General features: G+C 49.1%; 1 protein-coding gene across 2 annotated transcripts in view; it reads right to left on the bottom strand.

Annotated features, from left to right (window-relative positions):
* DAB2 (DAB adaptor protein 2) overlaps positions 1 to 14,393 on the bottom strand; it is a 123,004-nt gene that overhangs the window by 45,782 nt on the left and 62,829 nt on the right. For both annotated transcript variants that reach the window (XM_069745916.1, XM_069745917.1), the window contains exons 5-8: positions 11,905 to 12,036; positions 10,962 to 11,045; positions 8,460 to 8,486; positions 2,195 to 2,248 (exon numbers count right to left, since the gene is read on the bottom strand). In XM_069745916.1, the coding sequence (XP_069602017.1) occupies positions 2,195 to 2,248; positions 8,460 to 8,486; positions 10,962 to 11,045; positions 11,905 to 12,036 (297 nt within the window). The remainder of the gene's footprint in view (positions 1 to 2,194; positions 2,249 to 8,459; positions 8,487 to 10,961; positions 11,046 to 11,904; positions 12,037 to 14,393) is intronic.

The following is a 14,393-nucleotide window of genomic DNA, read 5'->3' as shown; positions in this document are numbered from 1 at the left end:
AATTAGTGCCAGTTGTAGCTTTGCTCAAGTGTTGTGTTCTTATTCTGTTCTCTGTGTTCCTGTGTTTGATCTCTGTTGGTTGTCCAACCTTGGACCTTGCCTTTGACCATCCGTTTGCCTTGCCCTTTGGTCTTGACACGTTACCTTCCTGGAATTCTGGCCTTGGATTGTGACCTGACTAGGCCTTTGCCTTTCCTCTTTGTATACAGTATATCAAGTCTTCTTGGTTTCCGACCCCAGACCTCTTGACTACACAAACCTCACGGCTTGTCCGTGACTAGTGACTAGCGTCACAGTAGTTCTCAAAGAGGTGGAAGATTCCACTCGCCTACATTTTACTCCTGCTTGGCTACAGCTGGCCATAAATACTGGTCACTAATTGGGATCCTATGCCCAACGTCAATCCGATGTCAAAAAGGACTTGGACCGTCTATGGTCAGATTTGTTTTTTCCCCCATCATGCCTTACCTCATTTGTGTAATTAATATTATGACTTGGTCTCCTTCTTTCCTCCATAGGGATTTCCCACATCTTCCCACCTTCTTTACAGCTTCCATACTTTTTAGGATATCCATTTTCTGCTTTTGCAGCCACCACCAAGGTTCAGACTTAGAAGCCGGGACATTTTATTTTTCTTTAAATCAATGCCATCACCTTCCATGATGTTGATGTCTCGGAACTGAGAGAGTTGTCCATCATCCATCAACAGCATCTTAGTCTAGTATGTACACCTCAACCTTCACTGTTCCTTGGAAAGATCTACAGTATTGTTTCAAGATTTTCATAGAACGTTGCATCATAGACTAACCCCTGAGATGCTGCCAATCATCCTCAATTTCGCATTGATCTTCCACCATGCCAGACTGATGGTTGTTGAAATGGTTTGGGTCTTTCATGGCTTTGTGGGTACATATAATGTCTTCTGCCACTCCCAAAGACCCCCCACAAATTGCTACCAGAGTAGTCACTGTGGTTTTCTCCATCAGGGGCTAAGGAAATGCTTGTAAGATTTTTGGGAATTTTTTTTTTTTTTTTAGGGATTTTTTGAGATATTTTTATGTGATTACATTTTGAAAGTGTTTTTTGCACCCTTTTGATTGGATAATACCTGGTTTGGAGCGGATTCCAATTTCAAAGTAGTGACAGGCACTTTTTATTTTTTTCTTAAAAAAAGGCAGATTAAAAACTCACCAAAAACTCACAGTGGGAATATAAAGGGAAAAAAAAAACACTTGAAAACCTCGTCATATACGGTAAATAAAAAGGTGCATTTCCCATATTAATGAGATTTTCAAGCATTTTAAATGTTTCTTTTATGCAGGATTTTGGCGCTGATCCTCTAAAGAAAAAAAGCTTTAAAAATCTCTGTGTGAACATAGACTAAGATTTAGTTTAGAGCCCTGGACGTGAATTTTAATACTATTTTCAAATGGAATTTTTTCAGCGGGAGAATTTCCCAGCTTGTCACCCCCTCTATAAAACAGGGGAAAGTCAGTCAGTATGAGGATGAGCAGCCTCTTGTATGGTGAATCCGGCCCCTGCAGTACATTGCATAGCCAGCATGTAATACTACAATTCCCCACTAGTGGCCGCTGCAGGGAATTTCCTGACATGGTGAAGCGGCTTGTCGGGGATTCCGCGAGTCAAACGCTAAATGATTGGCCGATTTTATTGAAGGGGTTGGCTCAACCTTTAAACAAATGGCGGCCTGGCTGTTTTTAGGTGGAGTCTACGAGACCCCAGGATGTTATATTCCGTATTATGTGCGCTCCTATCATGTCACTATTGCACTGTGTACTATTACACTTACCGACACATATTCAGCCTTAACAAGCTTTGTTTTTGGTCTGACAAGGGAAGGAGAGATTGAGATTTAGTGAAGAGGAGGAGGACAGGGGCGCGATCATATATACCAGACACGCCACGCACTTACAGCAATTCCTTATATGAGAGGGTGCACCCTTATATTAGAGAAAGGCAGCAACAGACGGAGTACACGCAAGGCCAATAAGCCGCGAACTCCCCGCACGGAGTACAGGCTGCTACACCCAAGGCCAATAAGCCGCTGCCCGTCCATAAATCGCAGGATTCCCGTTATAGGAGCTGCTGTAAATGCATTTTCCTCATAAATAAAGCCATCGAAGTTCACTACATTGCATACAGTTGGAGGAAACAGTCAGCAGGGTGTACTTACTAATTTGATTTTGTCAACGTCATCATTAATGCTGAGCAGAGCATCGCCTCCATTCTATGGAAAAAAACAGATGTTCAGTGGCAAAATCTACAACATAGCAACGTGGGCATAGGTGACCAATAATGTCACCCTACATGTTATACCAGCTGTGCGGAGCAACAGTAAAGGCGGCAAACCTCCCCTCTCCTCCTCACTACCAGACGGCAAACCTCCCCTCTCCTCCTCACTTACTACCAGGCGGCAAACCTCCCCTCTCCTCCTCACTTACTACCAGGCGGCAAACCTCCCCTCTCCTCCTCACTTACTACCAGGCCGCAAACCTCCCCTCTCCTCCTCACTTACTACCAGGCGGCAAACCTCCCCTCTCCCCTTCACTTACTACCAGGCGGCAAACCTCCCCTCTCCTCCTCACTACCAGACGGCAAACCTCCCCTCTCCTCCTCACTTACTACCAGGCGGCAAACCTCCCCTCTCCTCCTCACTTACTACCAGGCGGCAAACCTCCCCTCTCCTCCTCACTTACTACCAGGCCGCAAACCTCCCCTCTCCTCCTCACTTACTACCAGGCGGCAAACCTCCCCTCTCCCCTTCACTTACTACCAGGCGGCAAACATCCCCTCTCCCCTTCACTTACTACCAGGCGGCAAACATCCCCTCTCCCCTTCACTTACTACCAGGCGGCAAACATCCCCTCTCCCCCTCACTTACTACCAGGCCACAAACCTCCCGTCTCCTCATTACTACCAGGCGGCAAACATCCCCTCTCCTCCTCACTACCAGGCGGCAAACCTCCCCTCTCCTCCTCACTTACTACCAGGCGGCAAACGTCCCCTCTCCTCCTCACTACCAGGCGGCAAACCTCCCCTCTCCTCCTCACTTACTACCAGGCGGCAAACGTCCCCTCTCCTCCTCACTTACTACCAGGCGGCAAACATCCCCTCTCCTCATCACTTACTACCAGGCGGCAAACATCCCCTATCCTCCTCACTACCAGGCGGCAAACATTCCCTCTCCTCCTCACTTACTACCAGGCAGCAAACATCCCCTCTCCTCCTCACTTACTACCAGGCGGCAAACCTCCCCTCTCCTCCTCACTTACTACCAGGCGGCAAACCTCCCCTCTCCTCCTCACTTACTACCAGGCGGCAAACGTCCCCTCTCCTCCTCACTTACTACCAGGCGGCAAACATCCCCTATCCTCCTCACTACCAGGCGGCAAACATCCCCTCTCCTCCTCACTTACTACCAGGCGGCAAACCTCCCCTCTCCTCCTCACTTACTACCAGGCGGCAAACCTCCCCTCTCCTCCTCACTTACTACCAGGCGGCAAACATGCCCTCTCCCCTTCACTTACTAACAGGCGACAAACATCCCCTCTCCTCCTCACTTACTACCAGGCCGCAAACATCCCCTCTCCTCCTCACTTACTACCAGGCCGCAAACATCCCCTCTCCTCCTCACTTACTACCAGGCCGCAAACATCCCCTCTCCCCCTCACTTACTACCAAGCCGCAAACCTTTCCTCGCCTCCTCACTTACTACCAGGCCGCAAACCTCCCCTCTCCTCCTCACTTACTACAGGCGGCAAGACTCCCCTCTCCTCCTCACTTACTACCAGGCCGCAAACATCCCCTCTCCTTCTCACTACCAGACGGCAAACCTCCCCTCTCCCCCTCACTTACTACCAGGCGGCAAGACTCCCCTCTCCTCCTCACTTACTACCAGGCCGCAAACATCCCCTCTCCTTCTCACTTACTACCAGGCCGCAAACCTCCCCTCTCCCCCTCACTTACTACCAGGCCGCAAACCTCCCCTCTCCCCCTCACTTACTACCAGGCGGCAAGACTCCCCTCTCCTCCTCACTTACTACCAGGCCGCAAACATCCCCCCTCCTCCTCACTTACTACCAGGCCGCAAACCTCCCCTCTCCTCCTCACTTACTACCAGGCCGCAAACCTCCCCTCTCCCCCTCACTTACTACCAGGCCGCAAACCTCCCCTCTCCTCCTCACTTACTACCAGGCCGCAAACCTCCCCTCTCCTCCTCGCTTACTACCAGGCCGCAAACCTCCCCTCTCCTCCTCACTTACTACCAGGCCGCAAACCTCCCCTCTCCTCCTCACTTACTACCAGGCCTCAAACCTCCCCTCTCCCCCTCACTACCAGGCCGCAAACGTCCCCTCTCCTCCTCACTTACTACCAGGCAGCAAACCTCCCCTCTCCTCCTCACTTACTACCAGGCCGCAAACCTCCCGTCTCCTCCTCACTTACTACCAGGCGGCAAACATCCCCTCTCCTCCTCACTTACTACCAGGCGGCAAACATCCCCTCTCCTCCTCACTTACTACCAGGCCGCAAACCTCCCCTCTCCTCCTCACTTACTACCAGGCAGCAAACCTCCCCTCTCCTCCTCACTTACTACCAGGCCGCAAACCTCCCCTCTCCTCCTCACTTACTACCAGGCCGCAAACCTCCCCTCTCCCCCTCAATACCAGGCCGCAAACCTCCCCTCTCCTCCTCACTTACTACCAGGCAGCAAACCTCCCCTCTCCTCCTCACTTACTACCAGGCCGCAAACCTCCCCTCTCCTCCTCACTTACTACCAGGCCGCAAACCTCCCGTCTCCTCCTCACTCACTACCAGGCCGCAAACCTCCCCTCTCCTCCTCACTTACTACCAGGCAGCAAACCTCCCCCTCTCCTCCTCACTTACTACCAGGCCGCAAACCTCCCCTCTCCTCCTCACTTACTACCAGGCCGCAAACCTCCCCTCTCCCCCTCAATACCAGGCCGCAAACCTCCCCTCTCCTCCACTTACTACCAGGCAGCAAACCTCCCCTCTCCTCCTCACTTACTACCAGGCCGCAAACCTCCCGTCTCCTCCTCACTCACTACCAGGCCGCAAACCTCCCCTCTCCTCCTCACTTACTACCAGGCAGCAAACCTCCCCCTCTCCTCCTCACTTACTACCAGGCCGCAAACCTCCCGTCTCCTCCTCACTTACTACCAGGCAGCAAACATCCCCTCTCCTCCTCACTTACTACCAGGCAGCAAACCTCCCCTCTCCTCCTCACTTACTACCAGGCAGCAAACCTCCCCTCTCCTCCTCACTTACTACCAGGCCGCAAACCTCCCGTCTCCTCCTCACTTACTACCAGGCAGCAAACATCCCCTCTCCTCCTCACTTACTACCAGGCGGCAAACCTCCCCTCTCCCCTTCACTTACTACCAGGCGGCAAACATCCCCTCTCCTCCTCACTTACTACATGGCAGAAAACCTCCCCTCTCCTCCTCACTTACTACCAGGCCACAAACATCCCCTCTTCTCACTTACTAGTGAAACACCCCAGGTGACCGTTTGTTACAGTGATATTGCCTTCCTTTCGGGGAGGGTAATATCATGCTTGGAGGCAAGGGGGATTCTCTTCACCAGGTAAGGCACCAACACACAATACATTCCAAATCCAGGCCAGAAGGGGGAGCTCAGAACCCAGATTCAGGGGAGCTTCCCTCAGATATATGTACAGTATCCTGGCCTGGAGGAGGAGTTAGGCAGTCGGTGACAGGACAGTGAAGCAGGAAGATGTACTAAGTGGGAGCTCCATCAGAGGGGGCTAGAGAGAGATTGCCAGAAAGGAGCTTGTCGAGGAAGATCAGCTAGGTGGAGCTGGTATGAGAGAAGAATAGCTGAGTAGACGTGGGAGTCTGCAGCTCCTAGCAGAAAGAGAGATAAAGGACTGAGGGACCGTGCAGCCACGAGAAAGAGCTGCTGCTCCTGGACAGAGATAACACAGAAAGATGAACAGATTTGTAGTGAGCGAGCAGGAGAGTGAAGAACAGGCGGGTGACACCAGGGGAGGATGGCTGCAATTGAGCTATCTCCCTGCAAGTGCAGATACTGGTAGCTGGGAGACCGAGGTTGTGAGGGACTCTAAGGCTTTGTGCACACGATGCGGATTTTGCCGCGGATCCGCAGCTGATTCAACCGCTGCGGATCCGCAGCAGTTTTCCATTCGGTGTACAGTACAATGTAAACCTATGGAAAACAAAATCCGCAGTGCACACGATGCAGAAAAATCCGCGCGGATTCTCTGCGGAAAAAAAGAAGGAGCATGTCACTTCTTTCTGCGGATTCCGCAGCGGATTTCAACTTGCACCAATAGGAAAGTGCAGTTGAAAACCCGCAGAGGAGTCCGCAGAAGAAACTGCACACAAATCCGCAGTGAAAACCGCAGCGGCTTTGCACTGCGGATTTTCCAAATCCGCGACGGAAAAATGCGCGGCAAAATCCGCATCGTGTGCACATACCCTAAAGGTACCGTCACACTGAACGATATCGCTAGCGATCCGTGACGTTGCAGCGTCCTGGCTAGCGATATCGTCCAGTGTGACAGGCAGCAGCGATCTGGATCCTGCTGTGCCATCGTTGGTCGGCGCAGAAAGTCCAGAACTGTGGATCTCCCACAGACATCGCTGGATCGGCGTGTGTGACAGCTCTCCAGCGATGTCTTCACTGGTAACCAGGGTAAACATCGCGTTACTAAGCGCAGGGCCGCGTTTAGTAACCCGATGTTTACTCTGGTTACCAGCGTAAATGTAAAAAAAAAAACAAAGACTACATACTTACATTCCGGTGTCCGTCCTCTCCGGCGCTGTGCTTCTCTGCACTGTGTAAGCGCCGGCCGGAAAGCAGAGCACAGCGGTCACCGCTGTGCTTTCCGGCCGGCGCTTAGTGCAGGAAGCAGAGCGCCGGAGAGGACAGACACCGGAATGTAAGTATGTAGTCTTTGTTTTTTTTTACGTTTACGCTGGTAACCAGGGTAAACATCGGGTTACTAAGTGCGGCCCTGCGCTTAGTAACCCGATGTTTACCCTGGTTACCAGGGGACTTCGGCATCGTTGGTCGCTGGAGCGCTGTCTGTGTGACAGCTCTCCAGCGACCACACAGCGACGCTGCAGCGATTGGGATCGTTGTCTAGATCGCTGCAGCGTCGCTAAATGGGACGGTACCTTAAGACTTACAGCAGAAATTGTCAGGACAGCTGGATTATTACAAGTAACCTGTCCGCCCTAACACCCAGGAGGCACAGTAGCGCATAGAGCCCGGGTCGTGATAGAGACCCTATGAAGAGGCTCGAGCCACCTGTCATACGGGTTTGTGTCCCACCTTTATGGAGGACAGAGAGGAACGGTGAGGACCTTATCAGAAGACATAGGCAGTAAGGGACTACAATACCACCGCGCAAAGGGCTCATCCTCACTTGCGAGCAACTCAGATGAGTCTCGCATGGCAATACCCAGACTGCACCTGGCACAGAGGTGCGGAGCGTGCGGCTGCATGTATTTCTATGCGGCCGCACGCTCTGTTCTGAGTACCGGCAGCAGCTCCGGGTTTTAACATGCAGGACTCATCCGAGTTGCTCGCAAGTGAGTATAAGCCCTAAGAGGAAGGCTTTCATCTCCACCTGGTAGTGGGGACTCTGACCTTGCTTCCAAGCCAGCCTGACCCTGCCTATACCTGTGATCTGGTGCCCTGGACTGTGGATGCCTGAAGCCTAAAGTAAACAAGGTAAAGAGACTGCACACCGGGTTGCAGCCACCGTGACATCCCCTTTAAGAGCGATCGGACCCGGTACCGAGTACCCCACTGCCCAGGCGTGCGACTCACTACCAGGCGGCAAACATCCCCTCTCCTCCTCACTTACTACCAGGCGGCAATAAAATGTTTCTTATTATTTTGGTTTTGCATTATCTATCCAATATCTATTTCTCTATGGTATTGATCTATTTATCCATTATCTATATATCCATCACTCTCATATCTTGATTCTTCCCTATTTCCCTCCTCACTGCCCCCACACTCTTCTCCTGCTGTTGCCATTATTTTTGGCTGCCTTCGCCTATCTTCTACCCCCGACTGGTCGCTCGTCTGACAAATATAAGGTAGTTTAGATTCACAAGTCACTTCTTTTCCCCTTCTTGTATGTGAAAATAAAACACCCTGATTTTCATCCGTCTTTGGTCTGTGTGGCAGATTTTAGATTTTCTAAGCTTCTACCAACAACCAGTCAGTGAAAAAGTGACAACATGCAGATACAATGTGGATGCCATCCATTTGCTGTCTTTTTTCTGTTTTTTTTTTAGACATCTATTCAATTAGGTGGGTGAGCTTGACCGGCAAATCAACGCAAAATCATAAAAAAAATAAATAAATAATAAAAGGAGAATGTAAAAAGACTTATGGAATGTAAATGGTTGGGCACTTACCTCCACCGGCTCGTTGCCTTCTTCATTCTAAAATTAAAAAAACAGAGAAAAAAAAAAATCACAATTGATGTACATAAAAATATAATAAATCTATCTAATATATCGAAATATTCTATCATTACGTCAATCAGAAATCCGGTACCGCAGATTCTCACAGGAGCCTTCTAACAATGAGCTGTTACAATAATGTCAACACAAATAAATGCTATTCCAACTGTGTCCATTAGGGGGAGCCAAGAGTCTATGGAAATGAAAAGAAATAGGAGAACACAGGGGAAACCGTCTTTTATTCTATCACCCATGCAACAACTGTTTTCTAAATGTTTTTAAGATGCTTAAATTATAAAAAAAAATATATGTCCTGGCGTATTTCACATACATCAGATATATGTAAAGTGCAGGATCGTCTAAGAAACAGCCGTGTAACCTGAGTGTGCTGCGCTGTAGTACCAGGTTCTGCCACACTCCTGGGTTTGGCGCTGTGCCTGGATAAACAATGAGGGGGCAGCTGCGCTCCTGCCGGGGGGCCACACTACCATTCCTGACCCCAACCTGCACTGACCATACACTGATTGCTTATACTGGGCTCAGTTTCCGGCCGGGACCATCCTGAAGAAAAAAGGGGCGAGTGACCACTAGAACCAAGAGTGAAAAATCAACAACTTGCACCACCAAGGATTTAACCCTTTTAGTGCCCTAGCCCACCAGGGATCCAAAATGTAACTACTTAATGTCCTAGCCCGCCAGCGGTCCTGACGTTAGCCCCATCACTAACCTCAACCATTACTAGAATCTGATGACAGTAACCGATAGCTGCACTAGATCACCAAGTTTACTGACATCAACCCATAAAAGATTCTGACATTATATCTGCCACTGCCCTAGCCCACCAGGGATGGTAAAAATGAACACCTTAATGCCCAAGCCAACCAGGCATCCTAAAAATGAACACCTTCATACTTTAGCCCTCCAGGGATCCTAAAATTTTCCCCATCACACCCTAGCACACCAGGGATCCTAAAAATGAACCCCATCATCATACCTTAGTCCACCAGAGATCCTAAAAATGAACCGCATCTTACCTTAGCCCACCAGGGATACTAAAACTTTCCCTTTCACATTCTAGCCCACCAGGGATCCTAAAAATGAACACCTTCATACTTTAGCCCTCCAGGGATCCTAAAATTTTCCCCATCACACCCTAACACACCAGAGATCCTAAAAATTAACCGCATCATACCTTAGCCCACCAGGGATACTAAAATTTTCCTTTTCACATTCTAGCCCACCAGGGATCCTAAAAATGAACCCCATCATCATACCTTAGTCCACCAGAGATCCTAAAAATGAACCGCATTAGCCCACCAGGGATACTAAAATTTTCCCTTTCACATTCTAGCCCATCAGGGATCCTAAAAATGAACACCTTCATACTTTAGCCCTCCAGGGATCCTAAAATTTTCCTCATCACACCCTAGCACACCAGGGATCCTAAAAATGAACCCCATCATCATACCTTAGTCCACCAGAGATCCTCAAAATGAACCGCATCATACCTTAGCCCACCAGGGATACTAACATTTTCCCTTTCACATTCTAGCCCACCAGGGATCCTAAAAATGAATCCCTTAATGTCCAAGCCCACCAGGGATCCTTAAAAATGAATCCCTTAATGTCCAAGCCCACCAGGCATCCTAAAAATGAATCCCTTTGCCCACCAGGGATCCTAGAATTTTCCCTTTTACATTCTAGCCCACCAGGGATCCTAAAAATGAATCCCTTAATGTCCAAGCCCACCAGGGATCCTAAAAATTAATCCCTTAACCCTGCTGTTCTGTTCGGTCTGGGGAGACCTATTTTGAACTTTGGTATTTTTTGGGGTGTTCAAGATGCGGTTCTGAAACTTGTGGTTGATTGACTTAAATGAGGATGGGTCGGTCGGCCACGGGTTTCAGAGCCGCATCTTGAATATTTTAAAGAATATTGAAGTTCAAAGTCGGTCATTTTTGACCAACAGAACAGCAGGGTTAATGTCCAAGCCCACCAGGGATCCTAAAAATGAATCCCTTTGCCCACCAGGGATCCTAGAATTTTCCCATTCACACCCTAGCACGCCATGGATCTTCAAAAAAATCCTTTAAGGCCTAAGCCTACCATGGATCCTAAAAATCGACATCTTTATGTCCTAGCATTCCAGGAAACCTAAAGCTTTCTCGTTCACTGTCCTAGCATTACCCCTTCATGCCCTAGCCCACCAGGAATCATAAACAATAACATATTCATGCCCTAAACCTCCACAGACCACCAGGGACACTGTATACGGTAATATAATTTATGCTATAAGGTCCTGCATGTCCGGCCCGGGGTCTTATGCCCATGTTCATAGCTGCCCAACGGCCCCTACCAAGCTGGAGAGGGGAGATTGGTCAGCGGGTGGTCACTTGAGGCCGGTATTTCTTACATATATTTAGGATTCTGGGGCGAATTATGGGGGCTTCGTACCTTCTTCTTGTCTTCGTCCTCCTTTTTCTTTGTGTTATAGATAACTTGGAATAAATCCTTCAGATCCACAACGAGAGGTTCAGCCTGAGGAGACGGAGGAAAACCGATGAACCCGGCGAAGAAGGGGAGAAACGTTGGACCCTGTAACTGTCCACGAATTCAGATGTAGCAGTGCTGAGTGGGTCATAACGCCAAGATAGAAGCCATGCCGATTTCTTCCCGAAACAGCGTCACCCCTGTCCATATCTGGTATTGCAGCCCCACTCTAATGAAGTGAATGGAGCAGAGCTGCAATACCAGACACAACCTGCAGGACGGGGTGGCGCTGGGTTTAAAAGAAAGCAGACATGTTTTTCTAATCCTGCACAAATCTGTTTTTGCTCCCTGAACATGTGTGTAATATTAATAAATAAGTGCAAATAATACCCCCAAGTAACAATCCTGGAGGAGCGTCTGCAGATCCAGCACTTCTTCTCCTGGATGCCAAGGCATTAGGAGCTGCGCCGTGTGACGGGACTTTGGAAAAAGTTGGGAAAAGTTAAATTTTTGCTTTTTTTTTCCCATTGGTCAAATTACTTGACATTTCTGCTCCCGGATGCCAAAGCAACCTGGAGCCAGTCCTGAGCTGTAAAGTGAAATACTGCTTCACAGGAGGGTGGCACTGTGTGGGTACTACTCCATCTGCACCATGTGTACCCCTGATAATAATGGCGCAGATGGAGTACACCTCGATGGGTACGCAATGTACAATGCCACCCTCCTATGAAGCAGTATTTCACTTTACAGCTCAGGACTGGCTCCAGGTTGCTTTGGCATCTGGGAGCAGAAATGTCAAGTAATTTGACCAATGGGGAAAAAAAAAGCAAAAATTTAACTTTTCCCAACTTTTTCCAAAGTCCCGTCACGCGGCGCAGCTCCTAATCTTCCCGTGACAGCGCCGTACCTGCTGCGATGTCTTTATGGCGAAGAACTGATGCTGTCCTTCGGCTCCGCAGACGTATCCGAACGCTCGGTTGTCAGTCACATCTCGGGCAATGAAAGAAATCTTATTAACGGGATGTTCGTGCTCGATTACCTGAAAAGCAATTAGACAGAAGACGTCCCGATCAATAATCCTGCAATCAAGGAGGAGAGAAAATGTACACAGCGGCGGCCGGAGTGATGGATGGCACAGAGGTGGCAGCCATTTCTGCAAGACGCTGCCAATGGTAGACTTTTAGGCATTTCCCATGACGGTCTAGTTATGGGGGGTGCAAAGCAATCAATGACCCCCGGGCACCATATACAGTAGTACACCAGTGTCACAAAGAGAACATACAGTAATGTCCATTGTGCCATGAACATACAAAACATCTGATCAGCTCCGTAATGGCGCCAGTGCCACCACTCCATCATCATAGAGGAACAGCATGTGTCAGGCAGAACTGTGCTGCCCCCTGCAGTAAGGGAAGGGCACTGCCTCATCTCGCAGAAGGGGGGACAAAAGACAGATTGCAAAGTGGAATAGCCAAGGAGTCAGACTGCCAAACTGCTCCTCTGTACATATGGTTATATAAATGGGTATATAGGTGACTAAATTCTGGAAATCACAGGTCGGAGACATTACTGATCTGCAAATGATGGAAAAATGGAAACAAATGGTCAAAACATTCAGTTTACAGTATGAGCTCCTCCTCATGCAGAAATGCCGGCAATTCCAATTTCGGCTGTTACCACTGAGGTTATTAATGGTCGACTGAGGAAATTTCTGCCATAAATCATCAAGATCCGCTGTTGGCAGCTCCTGCGTAGGCCATTTTTCAAACACAACACCAGGCCACATGTTGCTTGTGCTAATGTGAGCAGCCCACATGGCCTAAATGTGCCTCCATGGCTGCAGCATTTTCTGCCTTGTCTCCATTGAGCACATCTGGGACGTCGTTGGTCAGTGATAACACAGGAGCTGCCAGCAGTGGATCTTGATGATTTGTACATTCAGTGGCAGAACCTTCCCCAGACGTCCATTAATAACCTCAGTGATAGCAGCCAAGGCTGGAAGTGCTGGGATTTTTGTACATGACTCAGACTCCAGACTGAATGATTTGAAAGCATTTTCAGATCAGCGACGTCTCCACCTGTGATTTCCCGATCAGTGACATCTCCACCCTGTGATTTCCCGATCAGTGATGTTTCCACCCTGTGATTTCCCGATCAGTGATGTCTCCATCCTGTGATTTCCCGATCAGCAATGTTTCCACCCTGTGATTTCCCGATCAGAAATGTTTCCACCCTGTGATTTCCCGATCAGCAATGTTTCCACCCTGTGATTTCCCGATCAGTGATGTCTCCATCCTGTGATTTCCCGATCAGTGATGTCTCCATCCTGTGATTTCCCGATCAGTGACGTCTCCACCCTGTGATTTCCCAATCAACGACGTCCCTATCCTGTGATTTCTGTTATGCTGTGCTATCAGGCAACACAGTGTGCAGTAATCAGCGCACATACAGTGATATGGCAATAACCCAAAAACAATAGAACAAGCTCTGAGACGTGGAATCTCTGCAGACTGCAATACCTGAACCTATCCTCACACAACTAAAAGCAGCAGTGGATTGCGCCTAACAACTACCTATGCAACTCGGCACTGCCTGAGGAGCTGACTAGCCTGAAGATAGAAATACAAGCCTGACTTGCCTCAGAGAAATACCCCAAAGGAATAGGCAGCCCCCCACATATAATGACTGTTAGCAAGATGAAAAGACAAAACGTAGGAATGAAATAGATTCAGCAAAGTGAGGCCCGATATTCTAGACAGAGCGAGGATAGCAAAGAGAACTATGCAGTCTACAAAAAACCCTAAAGCAGAACCACACAAAGGGGGGCAAAAAGACCCACCGTGCCGAACTAACGGCACGGCGGTGCACCCTTTGCGTCTCAGAGCTTCCAGCAAAAGAGAATAGCACAGCTGGACAGAAAAAACGGAAACAAAAACAAAGTAACACTTATCTAGCAGAGCAGCAGGCCACAGGAAAGATGCAGTAGCTCAGATCCAACACTGGAACATTGACAAGGAGCAAGGAAGACAGACTCAGGTGGAGTTAAATAGCAAGGCAGCCAACAAGCTCACCAAAACACCTGAGGGAGGAAGCCCAGAGGCTGCAATACCACTTGTGACCACAGGAGTGAATTCAGCCACAGAATTCACAACAGTACCCCCCCCTTGAGGAGGGGTCACTGAACCCTCACCAGAACCCCCAGGCCGACCAGGATGAGCCACATGAAAGGCACGAACAAGATCTGGGGCATGGACATCAGAGGCAAAAACCCAGGAATTATCCTCCTGAGCATAACCCTTCCATTTGACCAGATACTGGAGTTTCCGTCTAGAGACACGAGAATCCAAAATTTTCTCCACAATATACTCCAATTCCCCCTCCACCAAAACAGGGCAG

This window comes from Ranitomeya imitator, chromosome 1 (genome assembly GCF_032444005.1).
Source record: "Ranitomeya imitator isolate aRanImi1 chromosome 1, aRanImi1.pri, whole genome shotgun sequence".
NCBI lineage: Eukaryota > Metazoa > Chordata > Amphibia > Anura > Dendrobatidae > Ranitomeya > Ranitomeya imitator.
This window is presented reverse-complemented; position numbering and strand designations above follow the sequence as displayed.